The sequence below is a fragment of the Bicyclus anynana genome, chromosome 22 (genome assembly GCF_947172395.1).
Source record: "Bicyclus anynana chromosome 22, ilBicAnyn1.1, whole genome shotgun sequence".
NCBI lineage: Eukaryota > Metazoa > Arthropoda > Insecta > Lepidoptera > Nymphalidae > Bicyclus > Bicyclus anynana.
The window spans coordinates 1,517,682-1,537,566 of record NC_069104.1 but is presented as its reverse complement, the minus strand read 5'-3'; the positions used below and the strand labels follow the sequence as shown (position 1 = coordinate 1,537,566).

Genomic DNA, 19,885 nt, shown 5'->3' with positions numbered 1-19,885 from the left:
AATCCATAATAATGACACTGTATACGTGGCAGTACACAGTGTCGCTATTATAAAACTGAACGCCTAAGGCTCGCGACGACCATTGTACGTTTGGAATTTTTATCACGAGGGAACAAAGATGACAACAATGCATTTTCATACACGCTTCTGTTCCATTTGTTTTGGGGACGACTTTAAAGCGACACGACAGTACAATACTTGAAAAACATGTATGAATATTAAAGTACTAGCGGACGCCCGCGACTTAGCCCGCCTTTAGACCTCCTTAATCCAGCCCTGTCACAAAACCCGTTCTTAACGGACATCTACTAACTCTAAACTACCTCCCTGGTAACTTCATCTTTCTACGTCCATCGGCTGATAATGATTATAAAATAATGACTTATTTATTTATTTCAAAGTAACACCAGCATTGGTTACCCCCAATTTACTAGTGTAGCATAAAAAATTAATAACAAAAAATATAAAAACAAAAAATTGTTTTAAATACTATAACAAATAGCCCACTCGGCAACCTTTGTCATGATAATTGATTATATAAATTTTTTAGAGTTCTGTTCCTTATAAGGAAGAAACGGAACCCTTTGTCTCTCTGATCGGATCGGAAACTCGTTCTCGTAAGTCTATTGAAACCGTGAAAAATTAAAAAGCTATAAATATATGATTTATAGATATTAAATTTTCATTAAGTATAATTTAATATTTGCTTATCAACAATGTAAACAAAGAGTTGCATTGTTGACAGTGCAGACACGGCATACCAAAATGAACCTCGGAATTGAGTTTGAAACTCTATCACAAATTTCTATATCGTAAATCTTGCAGTTGGAAGCTTGTTACAGTTATATACTCAGAGTAAACTCCGAGTAGGTATAATCGAATTAAACAATGATTTTGGTATATGATATCATTGATAAATTTAAAATTATCGCAATTAATAATGATTAATTATCGCAATTAATGAATTTGTCTGGCATGATTCTGAGATAATCTAGAAAGAACAGATTGAATCTTTTTTATATAGTATATTTTATATTGTTTAATCAATTGCTTATGACCTAGCAAGACTGTATCCGTACCCTGACTAATAAATAATAATAATTAGGTTATTTATGTTCTAAAAATTTGTCATGTTTCTTAAATAGACTTGTAAACCAATTGACTATTTGTAGACGAATATTTTTAATGCATTATTGATTTTGTCATTTATTATGATTATTCCAGCCTTAATTATCTGGCTACTTTATGATTACGATAATTTGAAGCATGCATTCGTCTTGTTGAATGATTTTCTTAGCAGAATATATTTTTATAATAATTAATTAGGTAATCGACGATTTCATTATAACTTAGCCTATAGTGACATGTCATTTATCACTAAAAGAAAATAAGTTTTGTCTATTCAAACAAAAACTGATTTATATTCTATCCTAGCTAGAGTCGTAAGGTTACGCAGAAGGTGAGAGAAGGGATATTTTTGTATTTAAATAGGACCTGCTTATTATTCCAAATCTGATACTGTTAGGTAACTTTAGCATAGGTTGACAAAATGTTCAGGAACCAACGGTCAATAAAAAATATAGAATTCACCACACTTTTTTTATGGAAATCAAAAAATGCTACCTCGCATTAATAAATTTGAAATCATAACAAATGAAATGATTTTTCAAAGAAAAACGAATCCATATCGGATCCTTGTTTTGAAAAAAATCGTGAACAAGCAAGTTACTCGCACATTTATGATAACATTATGCTAGCAACTCACCATCCAATACGTCCACGTGCCTGCAGCGCTAACGGCAGGAAAACTGATCGTGAGTTGATCAAGATGTGCATGATGTCATGCAGATCGCGACCAACACATCGGATAGATTTTATCGGATGTCCTGCCTGTGAGTGGCTATTCATACTATACCTACTGCAGTGCACAAGTTATTGAACTAGGGTAGGCATTATACATTCGAAATGGCATGATCTTTCTCTAATACAAGTTAGTTATAAATCTTCAGGGTAGGCAATCCATTTTTGCATGTATAAAATGCGCGCCACTGATTATACCTTCACTAGTATTTGCATTATGCATAAATACGATCGGGCGACCTTTTAAATACATTAACTTTGTGTTCCTTTAGAAATAATATTAAAAGCGTACGTTTTAACGTGTCAAGTGCTATGTTTCCATTCACATTAAAAGCGGTATTTGCTTGCTCACCGCCCGATATTGCATTTGAACACAGACCGTGAAATAAATGAAACAACATTGGAAATATGAAAACAAGATGAAAAGTTTACTATTTCATTCATATTTCCATCAAATTTTAATAATCAAATCTCACATTCTATCATGAAATTATTCAATATCATCATCATTATAAGTAGTTTCATCTAGAAAAGCCGACAGGAACTCTGCAGTTGCTCTTTTTAAAGTAAAATAAATAAATATACTCAAACAATATTCAAAATGTCACTACTTAGCCCCAAAGTAAGCGTACAGTCTGTGTTATGTATAATTTGAAATTGTACACTAATCACATTTCTTGAGAGCCGAAGAAGATACACTTAACTTATTGTTTCTGTGAATTATGCCATTGCAATAAAAAGCTAGCGCTTGTCTATGGTCATAACTGATGTTAAGTGGCCAGCGGCCTTTCTATGATCATTAACGCTATAGAAAACGAAGCAAACGCTATGTCACGTGACAGGAACTTAAATCAGCCCCTTGGACTACTACAATACGCAATACGAAAGAAAGTTCAGCTAAAGACTTGGATTTACTGGAATTCTCACAACTTTTTAACAGTAAAACCTGTGAACTTGTAAATCTTGGGTAAGCAAGTTTATATGATATGTTTTGGGTACTAAATATGTTCCAAAACTTGTGAAGGTTGTAAATTCAGTATGTATAAAATACGAGTATAATGTTTGTAAGTCTTTTCTTTATAATTAGTTCTTTTAAAAGATTCCATAGTAGTAAATGTATGTTGAAGTTACCGGTAAAGTTTCTTATAAAAGCTAGTATATAACTTTAGTCTAAAATAGTACTAGTCTAGTATAGGTACCTACTCGTATTGAAACTATGGGACATACTAAAATTTAAATTTAATATTTCAAGGACTTAGTTCATAAGTTTTTTTTAATTTGAAAGTCAAGTATCTATGGCCATTTGTAGAGACTCTACCACACGTTTGGGACGCAGATTTTGCTGATAAACCGTTTAGAAGTTGAGATGCCACAGACAAACCCACAGATACACAGAAAAAACATCCTCTTACCACTACCCACATAGCACTTATCTTTTATGTCAATTGTTAAAAACGAAAAGGATGAAACTTTAAAAACAAAATTGTGTGTAGTTCCCTCCCTTCTTTTTTACAGTTGGAAATATTACTAACTAAATAAAATGAAACTATTCCTAATTCAAGTTTATCATTACAAAATGTTTAGGCTGAGTCAACCATTATTCCGATAACCGTTTTAGTGAAAACTTATTGCGAAAAGTTAAAACTTAAGAAACCTTAAGAAGCTTTCGCTTGATTGTTAGATCAATTAGTGTCGGATATACAAGGCAGTAATTCTTGAGACAACGTGTATTTATGGCTATTCCTCAATCTGGAGCCCTAACCTATACTTAGGCACTTAAAAGCCCCGTAGCGGGAAGATTGGATGTTTCTTTTTATAAAAATTAAATGTTATTTGTTGTATTTTGTATGCTTATAGTATGTTGAAAGTAGATAAATATATGATAAAAAAACTATTCAATAGCAATCCATTGAGTTGATATGTTCCGATTACCATCAGGGTCTGTCCAGCAAAAACTCGCTGTATCTTAAATCAGAGGACAATCGAGACCCGATCTACTACGCATTAAAATGTGTTTTTTCAACCCCTTCCATCTGATTAATATTATGAAATGCAAATGTAAGTTTTTTTTACGTTTACAACCGAGAATCATGAAATTTTTTCATCATGGGTATATGTATGGGTATGTAAAGAACATAATGATTTAGAATAGGATTGTAAATTTACTTTGTCACACTAAATTGATTTACAAAAACTAAATTTATATGTGCTAAAATAAATTTCTCCGAATCATTTTACTACGGCTAGTTACCTCGACTGGTGAGAGAAGGGCTGGCTCATTTGTTGTGCAAGAGATCAGCTTGGCTGTCCAGCGCGGAAATGCAGCCAGTATTCTTGCCACCATTCCACGTGGACATGATTTGTATAGTTATTAAGATAAGTTAGTTTAAGTTCCTTATTATATTCTTTCTAACAGTAGCTTTTCAATAGTGAAAGATTTTTTCAAATCGGTTCAGTAGTTCCAGAGTCAATTTAACACATACAAACAAGCAATCAAATCTTTCCTCTTTATAATATTAGTAGAGATAAACACTTTATAAGCTCTATATCCTCTCTCCTTTAGGGAGGGAATCATGTAAGCCCTTTTTTACTTCTTCTTTCCAAGTTAGCCCTTGACTACATTGTCACCTGATGGTAAGTGATGACGCAATCTAAGACAGAAGCGGGCTTGTTAGGAGTAGGGTGAAAATCCACACTCTTATCGGTTTCTACACGACATCGTACCGGAACGCTAAATCGCTTGGCGATTGGTAGGGTGGTACCACGACCGAAGCCCCCCACCAGCCAAACCTGGACCAATTAAAAAAATCTCAATCGACTCAGCCGGGGATGAACACACGATCAATTATAGTCATGGATGCTACAGAAACGTAAGAATAATTGACCGTTTCTGGCTAGCATAACACTGAAAGTATTTTCAAATCGGTAGTAGTTCCTGTAGTTCCTGAGATTAACGCGTTCAACCAAACAAACAAACTCTTCAGCTTTATAATATTAGTATAGATAGATTCCAAATTAGTTTTTCAAAATAGCCCCGTGGTTCAGTTACTATTATATGAAAAAATATGCCAATGAACATTTATCTGCCGGCGGTCCGTAACGAGGTAAAAGGTACCAAAATGTGGCACCTTTATTTTAATGCGGTCGTAAAAGCGATATCGAGTCGTCGAAGCGATCGAATGGCGTCCGATGAGCGTATTCATGAGATAGCGAGTACCATTCAGATAATCCACACAACTATGTAACAAATTACATACCACTGTAGTGGCCTGCACAAGGTCTTTAACAAGGGTAGACTCCATACGTACAAATTATACAAAATACTTAAACAATATTCATCACTATCTAGCCCCAAAGTAAGCATACAAAGTATCTTGTGTTATGGGTGCTAAGATAGTTGATATTATAATATTAATATACAATTATATACTACATATAAATACTTATATAATGTATAAATACACACAGACACTGGAAAACACCCATACTCATCACACAAATATTTTCCAGTTGTGGGAATCGAACCCACGGCCGTGGATGCAGAAAGCAGGGTCACTACCCACTGCGCCACGCGGCCATCAAATGAAAACTTCCTCCTCCAATGCAGTTTCGTACTGAATCCTCGGGGTATGCATTGCGTTTATGCATCTATGAAGGGTACGCTACTGTATTATACCATGTCCGACAACGAAAAAGAAAGCTAAAGCTCTTATTGGTTCTAATTATAGTTACTGAAATAAACTAACTATATTGTATTCTGGTCGACGCTCCGCGGTTTTACCCGCATAGTTCCCGTTCCCGTGAGAATTCGGAGATAAAATATAGCCTATGACGCACACAAATAACGTAGCTTTCTAGTGGTAAAATTATTTTCAAAATCGGTTCAGTGGACACAGTTATATTACAACCTCACAAACTCGCAAATTTTACCTCGTTATAATATTAAATATACGCTCTATTCGTATACTTTATCTATATAGACAAACTAGCTGACGCCGCACGGTTTCACCCGCCTGGTTCCCGTTCCCGTTGGAATATGGGGATAATATATAGCCTTCCTCGATAAATGAGCTATCTAGCACTGAAAGAATTTTTGAGATCGGACCAGTAGTTCCTGAGATTAGCGCGTTCAATCAAACAAACAAACAAACAATCAAACAAACAAACTCTTCAGCTTTATAATATTATTATAGATTAGTATAGATATGGGCAGCTCATGCTTTTAGCAAAGCTAAGTACGTAGCTAATTATGGAATTTGGACAGTGTTGGCTTTCGCAGGTTTCAAGAGTCTATACCACTCGATAATTATCCATAAAAAAACGGAACTAATTGAAGGGGCAACAGAATTTGCAAATATTCTTTTTTCAAAAAGAGTTTTAAAAATCATATCTTATTTTAGAGATTCCTTGTTAATTGGAAATACACATAGACACAGTCTTAAACAACGTGTAAACAGCCCAAAACAACATCAAGTAGGCACGAACTTAGATTACAGTAATAAGATAGACAGAATAATTCTATGGAAAGTTACTTAATAAATTTTATCTTGATACTTTTCAATTTCAAACTGAAAAAGCTAAATTTGACTTAATTTAGCACCATTATGAAACTATTTTAAGATATTCTTAATATCTGTAAGGTTCTCTTCTTTATAGGACGAGGAGCATTGAACCACCACGCCACTCCAATGCGGGTTTGTGGGTCTCGTTTGACTGTACCAAAGAGTCTAGCTTTGTAGTCGTTCGAAACGATATGCTGATGTTTAGATTATCAATTCAATTAGTATTATATTTACGGCACGTTGTAAGATGTACGTACCTAAGATGAACTTCAGACCTTTCTTTAGGTTTGCCTAACATCGCAGCATTATTTTGATGCTTCTACTAATTGAGCATTTTGTTAAGTGTTCAAGTAATAGAGGCATTCTATCTAACCTAATATCCAACTACTAGAAGTAATGTGGTGAACCTTCAAGTAGGAACTATAACGTGAAAGTAGCAAACAAATGTTTGTACTTTGAATAACACTAGCAAATTTAATTTTACTAGAAATATAAAAACACAAACATATTTTATAAATATTTTTATTTCATTGAAAAGAAAAAATCCTTATTTGCAGTCAGAAATAATTAACGAAAATTAATATACTTGTTCCAGGCATCGTTTACTCTATCGGTGACAACGCGTTGAGTAGTCTCCGAGTTTACAATCATGCTTTAATGCAGTGAACTAGATTCTAGGCTAGGTAGTTATTTAAATTTTAAGAAAAGTTCAAAAAGAATATTCAATTTTAAAATGTCACTGTACTATTACGCTGTCTAATTATTTCTTTTAGTCTTTGGCCTTAAGATGTTCCGACATTAATTAAAATAAATTTGAGAAGATGTAGCGAGACTTGAACACTGTACAAGTGGCCTTTGGCGGTGGACCCGGCGCCGACGGCGTGCCTCAGTAGTTGAACAAGGTAAGATTTTTGAAGTATACCTGATTAAATTTAAAATAAATGCTCCATATTCAAGCAGTTACTTAAACCGTCGAAGGCTTTTTATAAAGTAACTAGTGGATGCCCACAACTCTGTTAACGTAAAACTCAATTTTTAACCGACTTCCAAAAAGTAGGAGGTTCTACGTTCGGCTGTATGTATGTTTTTTTTTAAATAATATAAATTATTTTCAAATAAATCTCGCGAGGAACCTTGGTTTTTCCGGGATTTGTCACACTAATATTATAAAGGCGAAAGTCTGTGTATATGTTTTGTTCCATCTTTACTCTGCGGCTACGGAAGCGATTTGGCTGAAATTTGGAACGGAAATAGATGTTACTCTAGAATAACACATAGGCTACTTTTCATCCCGGATAAATTCATGGTATCCGCGGGATTTTTTAAAAACTCAATTCCGATGGACGTTGGGTACCCAAGGTGCTGGAATAGCAACCCCGCACTACAAAGCGCAGTGTTGGTCGACCCCCAACCAGGTGGACTGACGACATCAAGCGATTCGCAGCTATTCGCTGGATGCAGATGGCTCAGTATCGTGATGTTTGGAAGTCCCTACAAAAGGCCTGTCTCCTGCAGTGGACGTCCATCGGCTGACATGATGATGATGACGATGATGATAAATTCCACGTAGACGAAGTTGCGGGCGTCCGCTAGTAACAGAATAAATTCTGCTCCAAGTTCCAATATCGTATATCTCTTTCCATTGTACAACCAAGTTTTTTTAACAATGTTTAACAAACTAAACAGATAATGATGCTTTGTTTATAAATTTAAATGCTGTTTAAATTTAAATGAAGCTCATTCTTGCAACTTTCGAACTGTAAGTGATTAAGCAAGGAAAACGATTGATGCTTCAGAGTTTAGAAGAGTTTCCTATCTATAAAGATCTTGCAAATACTAAATAAGTTTTATACAATTCCACTTCTCTTAAATTAAACTTAGAGATGACTTATTTGTATTATTTATTTGAAATTGATTACAATGTTTCCCTTTTTTCAGTATTCTTTAATTAAATTAGAACTTAAAATAATAATAATAATAATAATACTGTTTATAACTATACTGTTTAAAAATATATTTTTTAAATTTTGTTTGTCTTTCTTTTCAGGTTAATATCTGAAACGACTAAACGGATATTCATGTGGATTTTAAAGGTAGTTACTAAATTTGGGGGAATACCTATAATATAATATTAGCCGACGCCCCGCGTGTTCACCCGCATAATTTCCATTTCCGTGAAAATTCTAGGATAACAAATAGGCTATAACACTCAAAAATAACCTGGCTCTCTAGTAGTAAAAGAATTTTCAAAATCGGTGCAGTAGATCCGAGATTATATCCTACAACACTACAAACTTTGCCTCTTTATAATTTTTAAAGATGTTATTTTTCTAAAACGGCCTTAAAGAGTACGTAAAGCCGTCGGTCCCGAATATTATCAGTAACATCTAGTGATCGTTAAGTATTTAAAAAAAGATCGCCCTAAGCCCTCCAACCAGCATTGGAGCAGCGTGGTGGTGATCAGCTCCATATCGCTTCTCCTTTAGTGAGGGAGGCCTAACCTTGTTGTTGGCCATTAAAATAGGCTACTAAAAACGCTAGGCTATAGCGTTCTATAATAAAGATTATTTTTAGTAACATGATCTAATATAGCCTTGATTTTATTTGAATGAATCGGATAACTCTCATAGAATGAGTTTTAAGTTTGCCTATCACTTTAGAATGTCATAAATATATTTTAATATAAAATTAAATTGAATAATAAGAATTTAAATTTGTTGTTTTGTTGTATATTTGGATTATAAAAGCATATTAGCGTTAATTTAAGAGGAAAAATGTTTATTAAGCGATGTCTAAAACATATACTCAAAGAAAACAAACGTTTTCATTTTTAAGATTAATTTAGTAATAAAAATACTTATATTAAATACTTTTATTGATTTCAACAACAAAGTTTGAAAGGTAATGATTTTGACGTAAGAAAGTCTAAGTTTCTTAGGTTTGAAATAGTTTAATAAGCCTTTGATTTAAATTTAAGATTGATGTATAAATTTAAGTTAAAACGAAACTTTTATAATTATGATAATCATACAATTAATATCGTAATTTATATCGCATACTTTTTAAAAACCGTGCAAAATTTTACCAACAAATAAAACGTGAATTTCTGAAGAATAATTGTCTATTTTTGAAAACGAAAATGGTCTTATTTTATTTTTTAAATGTTAATATAAAACGGTAAAACTTATTTTTATTTTTATAATACCCTAAAATCTTACAACTAAACTTACCATTCGGATTTGATAAAAAAACAGCAACTTAAAAATTCTTCATAACTGACCGTAAACTTTTCAATATGGCGACCGCACCGTAGCGCGGGAAATTCCGTCACAACTGATGGAAAACGCGCGAAAACACGTCTACTTACGCGTATTCCCACCAATCAGGGACGCCGTGCCACGCAAACTCTGCCCACGATCCACCAATCAGGTTAGAGCACTTAAAAACTTTAATAGGTTTTTCATGTCTGCTCTTTAGTTGCTGTAATTATTGTTACATTATTTTATCTGTTGTTTGGTTATGATAAGCTTGACGGCTGACGCCATCTTGTCGCTTTTTGTTGATTACCATAGATTGACGAGTGGGTGGTTTATGATAACACTAATTTAAACTCACGATTTCGCCCCTAAGTTATATTCATCATCAGTGGCGGACCCTCCCATATCCTTAAATGAACTACAAATACTTGAATAAAAAAAACATTGGTAATACGTACGTAGGTATAATATATTGTATCAAACTATCAAGCAGCAACAATAGGCTAGTTGACATTTTTAAGGGTCTATTATAATGTTCATTATCATTCTACTACAATGAAAAAAAATATCACAATGTTTTGAAACATGATAACATAAAAATAACTCTGTTTAAGGATTGTTGAATTCAAAATAAATAATATTTATGTAATAAAATGTGTTTTAATGTAATCAAATAAATGTGTTAATGCTAGGGTTATTGAAGTATCCTATTAAAAAAAATCATCAGCTGAATCATCGTTAAATCGCAGTTATCAACGATATTTTTTTGTCTGGAAAATTTGAAAAAAATACATGATTTTTAAATTAAGTTTTAAAATAAATCCTTAACTTTTATTAATTAGTATCGATAAATTTCGGACCCTTATTCCATGTACTATGCGAAATGAATATTGTTTATATTATAGTTATGAAGGAATGAAGATTGTTAGCCAAATTGTTTTCTTTTTAATTTTGTTTTACATCAGTTAAGTTGACAAACTCTGGACGTTTGGTTTTTATTTGACGTATCTGCCCTACGTGGTTGATATTTTACGATGAGTTTTAAGTGCACATTTTAAGTTAGATTAAACGCTGAATTTACACATTCTTCTTCGCTACTTCTTATTCTAGAAAAAATAAATGAAATTCAAGTTAAGTTTGGCTTACTTTACAAAGACCTCAATAGCTCCACAGACAACAGGCCAAACAAAACGGTCGAACCACCAGCATCCAGTGGCTCCCTGCAACCCGCTTGATGTCCTTGGTCCAACACAGCGCTTCACGGAGCGGGGTCGTCATTCCAGCACCTTGGCACCCCGACGTGCAATGGGCAGGCCACTTAGTTCGAAGAGCCGATCTCTTCGAACTAAGTGGCCTGCCCATTGCCACTTCAACATCGCGACTCGCTGAGCTACGTCAGTGGGTTTGGTTCTTCTGCGAATGTCCTCATTCCTGATTTGATCTCGCAGAGAAATTCCTCGCTCCCTCGCCCGGTGAGACGCTGAGGGAGTTAGCGACCAAGTCTCGGATCCGTATGTCATCACTGACATACGAAGTTTTCGAACAGTGCATGTTCACTGTTCGAAAACTTTCACCTTCAGGCACTGAGGAATTTTGAATGTTTTAACATGAAAAAAATAATTAGTCCCGTTTTTTGGAAAAAAACTTACTTTTAAGTAAAAAAAATAAACTTTCATTACTTGAAACTTAATCACTAAGTGCAAAATCAACGCCTAAGTAATTTTTCAGCACATGGTATGACTAGTCTGCACTGAAGGTTTTTTTGTATTTTGTACAAAAGTCTACTAACTTAAAAACCGTAAAATTTCGGCTAACATATATATTGCTTTATGTTAGTAGGTCTTGCTGTCAGCTATCATCCTGTAGAATATGTCATACTACTTACGGGGCACCCTGTACTCCCATATTCGTCTATAATTTCGAGCATAGAGTCCTCAACAATACCTGGGTGGAGCATTAGAGGAGCATCACACATGACACATACACACTTCGTCTTACCCATGTTCCTTTAATCTTAGAAAAACTATCAAAAAATTTCGAAGGCATTTTTATTCTAGAAAATCAAAAATTGTGAAGTGCTTGGACGTTGCTTAACGATATTTGGAGAGAAGCTATGATAAAATACTTACTATGAATAGAAAGGTATCGTCCGTTACGGGCTACCCTTGTTAATAACCTTGTGCACAACTTGAAAATCTGTGCGCCAATATACAATGGTTTATTATTATTGATAAGTCTAGGCACACTCTAGAATATCTAAGATTAAGGGCTGCAAAACTATTTTGCAAAGTCTCAAGTAGCAAATAATTTTGCTCAAACTCTCCACTGATAAGTAGATACAGAAAATAATTATAAATACCCGCGCAAACTGTTCATTTTATGTCCATTTCTGTTTTAACTTTAAAGTTAAGAGAAAAAATACTGAAGCTAACTTAAAAACTCGACTTAACTCCATATACAGTTGTAAGTTCAGTGCTATTAGAAGCTTTTACTGAAACTCGCGACTAACTGGACAAGGTGTAAAGTTTAGACGACAAAAGTTTGTTAAAGTTAAATAAAATTTGACTTGAAATTTCACCACATCTGGTGTAATGTCACACGCTGTTCATATTAATTGAAGACTTTTTTTACTAAAAGACGTGATAGCCCAGTGGACTGCCTGCATTTCATTTCAACTAAACCATAAAAGTATCACAGACCGGTGTCGGGCTGCAGCGACATCGGTGCGAGAAGTCTAGAACTGCGAATGGTCAACCCGCATGCCCAGCGTGGTAATTCTTTGGACTACCTTTTATGGATACAGCCAAAAACAAAAGCCACTAGTTTAGTAGTAGTAGTAGCTATTCCCGCCTCTGGCAGCAGTCGTGGTAACGGCGGGGCAAGGGGTGTCAAGAATCTCCGAGGGAGATTCCGCTGCCGTCGAGTGCCAAGGTACTGGAATGGCGAAAGCGCAGTGTTGGTCGACCCCCCACTAGGTGGACCGAAAACATCAAGCGGGTTGCAGGGAACCGCTGGACGCTTTAGTAGATAATAGTAGTATCATACTACTAACTACTTCTACGGAACATAAGAAACCCAGCTCTTTTAAAACAATTATCATTGACAGTAACACTTATGTAGTATGTTTGCTACCTACTTCTTCACGCTGCAACTAATATTACAAAGGTAAGAATTTGTGTATGTTAATTTGTTTGTTACACTGCACCTAAGAGTACTAAACCTATGTAACTGAAAATAATTTATATGGATACATACACTTTTTATACCGGATAAATCAATGGTTCCTACGGAGTATGTCCTCTACTAATAAAATAATGTTAGTATTAATATAAAATGTAACCCAATGTTGTGCGTACGGCATTACATTACATCGAACTATTGATCCGTATCAGTCCATTATGATAACGAATTTGAAACTAATCACAGAACGCGGGATAGAATTGACTTAGCGAAGAATGGAAGTTGGATCAACTTTGTGTTTGCTTTGAACGCTTCATTCACAGCTAGGTAGGTAGCTACCTACGTTACTCCAACCTACTCTAAAATTAACTGCTTTTCCAAATGTTACGAAGTATTCAGGGCCGTATTGATATTATATTGGGCACATAATTTGGGGCCCTTTATACAGGATGTCCTAGAACTCACTGTTTGTTTTTTGTCATTTCTACTGTTCATCTTTTGATTCAATGTAAATTCATTCATTAACAACCCATATTCGTCTCACTGCTGAGCTCGAGTCTCCTCTCAGAATGAGAAGGGTTAGGCCACCACGCTGGTCCAATGCGGATTGGCAGACTTCCCTTAATTATAATTAGTCCCGTGTTTTTTGGAAAAAACTTACTTTGCAGTAGAAAATCTTAAGCTTTCATTACTTAAAACAACTATTCTAAAATAATTACCAAGTATAAAATCAACGCTTATAAAGTTTTTCAGCACATGGTATGACTAAAAGCACTGAAGGTAATGATTTACTATATAGGGAACACCCTGTATATACATACCTTATATCATCACGCCTCATTTCCGTAGGAATAGGCAGAGACCACGTTCTTCCGTTTCCTACGATTCTTGCATACAACCACACCAAAAGCTTCGGTTTGCGGTATTATAATACAAAAGTTCAAACTTACTGCTAAGTAGTTGGAAAGCACTTTAAATAATAAGAAAAGAACTGATTTGTAATCAGTAAGCATTTCCTCTATTCACTCACTTCTGAACTCGGCTGCTCAAATTCAAAACACTGTAAGAACCCCCGCATGTTCGACTATCGACTACATTCGATTAACTAGGTGTCGAATTAAGTATTTGGATGTCTTATTTGGAGAAGATGTGAGGGTTAACATAAATTTTGGTTTATCTTTTCGTGTACTTTACAGTTAAGTTGACCAACATACAAATTATTGTTTATCTACGGTAGCTCTAAGGAATATGAGTCTTTTAGATAACATTATCAATATCCATATTCGGCTTACTGCTGAGCTCGAGTCCCCTCTCAGAATGAGAGGGGTTAGGCCAGTAGTCCACCACGCTGGCCCAATGCGGAAAGGCAGACTTCATACATGCAGAGAATTAAGAATTATCTGGTATGCAGGTATCCTCACGAAGATTTCCTTCACCGTTTTAGACACGTGATATTTAATTTCTTAAAATACACACAACTGAAAAGTTGGAGGTGCCCCGGACCAGATTCGAACCACTGAGTTCATATCCACTGGGCTATCACGGCTCCTTTTAGATATGGGCAGGGTAAAACGTTGGCGACGTAGACAATCGCCTACGGCGTAGCGTACGGCGTAGTCTTACGAATATGAGACTTTTCCGCATTCTTACACATTTTTACCAAACCAACACATTTTTACATACACAAAAAAATACTGTGTTCTGTTTTTATAACCTGCCAAATGTCCGTCGGTTTTATTCAGTATTGCTACATTAAAATACTGCTATTTAGTTGACTAGTGAATTTTTATTTTATACAACTTTTTATCGTGATCCACTAGAGCAGAACGATATTCAGAATCTAACGATATCTAATCCCTAATCTCAATAAATAGATCTTAATTACTGGAGACAGAGAGAGATAAAACCAAATCCAAAACTTACTAGTACAAGTTGAATTATAAAAACATTGTTACTTATTAGATAATTGCACTACCAGAAAGAGTGAGCCGCGGTAATTGTGTGAATTATTTATCATCAAGTCCTTAATTCACATTATACACCTTTCCATATTATTATTAAGTAAAATATCTAGATGAGAAATTATATTTTAAGGCTTTCTACAAAGGCTTCAAAAAAAAATCTAAAATCTCTCTTACTAGGTTCTCAACTAGCACAGTCAGATCAGGCACTTACTAAGCGAAAAAGATCGCTTTAGTAGAGTCACTGTACTGAATTTTAAATACTTTAGTTTTAAACTGTTAAAGTATTAAGTACCTACCTACAAAAGTGGTGTCTACATAATGGTGCATAATTTTAACCCACGACGAAGAGGAGTGTATAACATAGCCGCTTGCATCTATGTGCCTGTATGTGGCATAGTAACTCCCAAAAGGGTGAGTTATAGACTTATTACAGAGGTTATGCGCTAGCTTGAGCGATGTTTTGCTGTTTTGTGGGTGGGCTGATTATGACTTCATCAATATTAGTGGTGTAACTCTACCTATTAAGGCCTAAGGCGGGTTTATTTTATGGGCCCTATAAATAATCACATTTTTTTTTAAAGTTCGATAATTTCTGATCTCTGATTGTCTAGGTCAAGTCATTTGCCATTTTGCCATCAGCCTAGCTACCGTATACTTAGTTACGCCACTAATTATTATCAGTCTATTTTAAAGGCCTGGCCATTTAATAGACGTAGCTAGGCCTTTCCTCCTTAGAAAATTGGATATGGAGCTTAAACCCACCACTCTATTTCAATGCCGGTTGGCGGCTTTAAGGTAATAATTCTGTAATCACCACTATCAGATTTTATAAAAAATAAAATATATACGGTTGAATTCAAAGACTTCCTCCTTTTTAAGGTTCCGAACGTACGTAGTACAAAAACAAAACTCTTATAATATCACTCATGCACATTTTAATGTCTGTCTGTTTTTCTGAAATCGGTTAAATAGTGACTGGGGCTGACGGCTTAAAATGCTCCCCAAGGCACGGGGGCAACGCAACAATTAATAACAATTTCTCAACTCCGTGTTTTCCGAGAGAATTTTCAAATTTCTTTCTTTTTGAAGTTTTATAGTTCAAACTATCGTGAGTGATTGTGTTAGTGATTTGACAGCCTCCGTGGCGCAGTGGTATGTTCATTGGATTTAGGTACAAGACGGAGGTTCTGGGTTCGATCCCCGGCTGGGCCGATTGAGGTTTTCTTAATTAGTATAGCCTGGCTCGTGGGAGGCTTCGGTCGTGGCTAATTACCACCCTACCGGCAAAGACGTACCGCCAAGCGATTTAGCGTTCCGGTACGATGACATGTAGAAACCCAAAGGGATGTGGATTTTCATCCTCCTAACAAGTTAGCCCGCTTCCATCTTAGATTGCATAATTACTTACCATCAGGTGAAATTGTAGTCAAGGGCTAACTTGTAAAGAATAAAAAAAAAGAACAACTTTTATTCTGATTGTAAAATAGTTATGAAATAGGTTTTAATTCTTATGCATTATTAAAGTATCTATGTTAAATATTTTAAATTAAAATATTTCCCATACAACACGCTGTTAAATTATCGTGCAAGCGACAACACAACCTTTCCATTAAATCTTAAATTGGCCCCAAGTCCGGGAAATCGTGTGAATAAACGGGACATTAATATTGAGATGGAACAATTCATTCTCATTTCATCTCTTTTTTGACGAAGTTTAAGTACTTTACAACGTTGTAAGTTGTGTTAAACACACATTTGAATGTAGAATGACAAAGCTTGAATAATCACAAAGTCTACGTTATTAGACAAGCGTCCGCCAAGCAATGTTCACTTTAGTTAATAGATGGATGGGTGATCGGAGCACATAAATAATTACTTAGATATTAATTAAAATAGACTTTAACGTTCAACGAATGTGGTAACAAAAAACCATAAGTGTGAGTTTCCGTTTAATATACATTTATTACAAAAATAATGTCCTGTTTATATATATACTAGCCGACGCCCGCGACTTCGTCCGCGTGAATCTCGATGTAAACTTTCAACTACCCCTATCCTACCCCTACCCTACTTTTCTGGTTGATTATTTACACTGTGTCCGAAAAACCCAAATATCTTACAGAACCCTATTTTTTTTTTTCAAAATAAAATTTAGCCTATGTTACTTGTGGATAATGTAGCTTTCGAATGGTGAAAGAATTTTTAAAATCGGTTCAGTAGTTTTTGAGCCTATTGATTACAATCAAACAAACAAACAAACAAACATACAAACAAAGTTTTCCTCTTTATAATATTAGTATAGATGGGTAGATTAAGAAGTGAACTAAGTTTCTACTGTTTAATAATTATTAAATTAAAACTAAGCACTAACAGTATATTAAATTTATAATAAATTTAAGAAGTGAACTATTTTGAAGATAATAAGCCACAGAACCCGCGAACATCTTTATACCCAGGTTCAAGGCTTTTACACCGTTCGCGCCGCAAGTGTAGAATACACTGTAATCTTTGGTGTAGAGCGCACAATATTGTATGGCGCCTTATGGCGCTCATGTATGGCGTATGGTCTCCATGGCCTCCATGGTTCATCTCTAAAATACTATTTCTAAATTCTATGGTTCTCCTGTAGGTGCGGGTCAACTCATTCATTTCATGAATGGGTTCATTTTGAAACTTTTTACCACAGCCATCTATTGTGTATTAAAAATACTATTATTATGATTCACTTGCGATAGATGGGGCTCTTATATCACCAAGCGCAGTAGACTATTTTCGAAAGATGGCGCTTTCGAAAGAAAGCAAAAAGAACCATAGATAATAGATTTAAGGCCTAATTCGGATTTAAAAAAATTCAACAGACTTCCAACTCAAAAATTAACTTAAACTAAAAAGCAAAAAATAACATCTTGCCTATGTGCTACCTTCTGATCAATTAAACTACACAATTTCTGTGGTTCTTTCAGAAACAGGTTTAATTAAAACACGACACTTGGTTTGGCACCGTCTTCAAACTGACCAGAAGGTAGCACATAGGCAAGATGTTATTTTTTGCTTTTTAATTTAAGTTAATTTTTGAGTTGGAAGTCGGTTGAATTTTTTTATTAAAATTTTTATAGTCGAGTAAGAACGATTTTTTCATACTCGACTAAAATACTAAAGTAGTCTGTACGGTCTTTAAGAGTCGGTACATAGTACCAAAGATTACAATGTATTATTGGAAACATAATACAAAGAACCACTTTGAATTAAGGATCGATCGAGTAAACAATTTAATATGTTGGAGCTTTCTTTGATCGAGGTTTATGTCTATGACCATTGAAAGAATACAAGAATATATTAATCCAAGGAGCATAGATAATACACTTATACCCAAGGAGTGTATGACTCTATGGTTTATTATTTATTCTGTGGCTACTGGCTGCTTGTTTTCGATTTCGATTTGAGTGCCGCTTTTCGGTTGTTGTAATAATTTTAATTCTTATTTTAAAGCCTATTTTAGATATCGGAATTGTTTTTCACCTTTGCAATTTGATTAAAGTTTGTAACTTCCGTTTGTCTTTGATTAAGATCAAGAAGGAAAGTCAAGGTAAGTCAAATAGTTAGAAAAGCATGATAGGTTAAAGACCAAATTGCTTACAATTTTTGCCCGTTTGGAATTTGTTTTAATTACTGAAACATTGGACAAAGGCTAAATTACTACACATATCTATATTAAAACATAAATCACGTTATAATATTTAAGTTGCCTACCTGCGAAAAAATAACTTCATTTTAAAAAGTGACATAAGTTTGATAAAGTTTTGTGTGTGTTTTACTGTGGAAAAGGATGAAAAACGTTGACAAACCATTCCAGGATGTCCAATGAGAACGAGGCCCCACTACCAGACGGATGGGAAATGCGCACAAGTAGATCGACAGGCATGACATACTTCTTAAATATGTACACGAAGAAATCGCAGTGGGAACGCCCAGAGGCGCCCGCCGACCCTGGAGAGATCCGCTGCAGCCACATCCTCGTCAAACATGCCGAGAGCCGTCGCCCGTCATCATGGAGAGAGGAGACCATAACCAGAACTAAAGAAGAAGCTATGGAACTTCTGAAAGGCTATCGTAAGCAAATAGTTTCCAACGATGCAGCATTTGCTGACTTGGCTAGCAAGTACTCTGATTGTTCGTCAGCAAAACGTGGTGGGGATCTCGGATTGTTTGGCCGTGGTCAGATGCAGCAACCGTTTGAGGAGGAGGCGTACAAACTTAAAGTTGGGCAACTGAGCAAACCAGTCGAGACAGAGTCTGGCGTCCATATTATATTGAGAACTGTTTAGAATTTTTTTTTTATCCATAAGGGAGCTTGTAAACAATCAAACAAATGAAATTCTTCACTTGTAAGTTTTATTCTCTCAAAACAATCAAACATGCTTGACAAACACGTTTGATTTGATGAAAAGTTTGATTGTCAACAGGCTCTCTCAGGTTAGTGCACAGTAAGAACCATATTATGGGAGTATTGCAGTTGTCTCAAATTACTTACTATCAATCCTAAAAAATAGCTTTAAACCACAGATTTAATAACCCCTTCTTGCTTGATAAACACTAGACTGTTCAACTAAGTAATCAGCATTTAAGGCTTAACTATCTATGTAACTTAACCATCTTTGCCTCAGGTTGAGAAATGCAGTGCTGTACATGTTTCTGGAATACTCGTCAAAATTGCTCTATTACATTGTTTCCCAACCTGTGCTCTGAGTATGTGTATGGGGGTCCAAGCTGTCATCTCTGGACCATACATAAATGCTAATGTCTCGTAATAGCTACTCTTACTGCACTGATTTGAGATTACAACTTATTAGCAACATCAACCCAAATATCACTGATTTAGTTGCAAGAATGCAACACCAACCTTTACATATTTTTTTTTCATATTTTTTATAATAAACAGTTATAAGTACCTATTTTGATCTGTAATAACTAAAACGAATACCTAATTGGATTTTTTTTTGTTGTTTATATTATTTAGGGGGTCTGTGAAAACTGTGCTTGATTTCTTAGGGGTCCGTGGCTG

At 35.0% G+C, this 19,885-nt stretch overlaps 2 protein-coding genes across 4 annotated transcripts in view; one reads left to right on the top strand and one right to left on the bottom strand.

The window, feature by feature from the left end:
* LOC112043387 (tachykinins) overlaps positions 1-9,749 on the bottom strand; it is a 67,496-nt gene extending 57,747 nt beyond the window's left edge. The window contains exon 1 of the mRNA XM_024078787.2: positions 9,653-9,749. Coding sequence (XP_023934555.1) covers positions 9,653-9,655 — 3 coding nt within the window. The 5' untranslated portion in view covers positions 9,656-9,749. The remainder of the gene's footprint in view (positions 1-9,652) is intronic.
* Positions 9,750-18,214: 8,465 nt separating this feature from the next.
* Positions 18,215-19,885, top strand: part of LOC112043384 (putative peptidyl-prolyl cis-trans isomerase dodo) — a 46,964-nt gene continuing 45,293 nt past the window's right edge. For 2 of the 3 annotated variants that reach the window (XM_052888456.1, XM_052888455.1), the window contains exon 1: positions 18,215-18,409. Coding sequence is in view for 1 of the 3 variants with exons in the window: in XM_024078781.2 (XP_023934549.1) it covers positions 18,678-19,148 (471 nt within the window). In the remaining 2 variants the exon portion in view is untranslated. Of the gene's footprint in view, positions 18,410-18,676; positions 19,219-19,885 lie in introns of those variants that run through there. The other variant, XM_024078781.2, reaches the window with a different exon arrangement.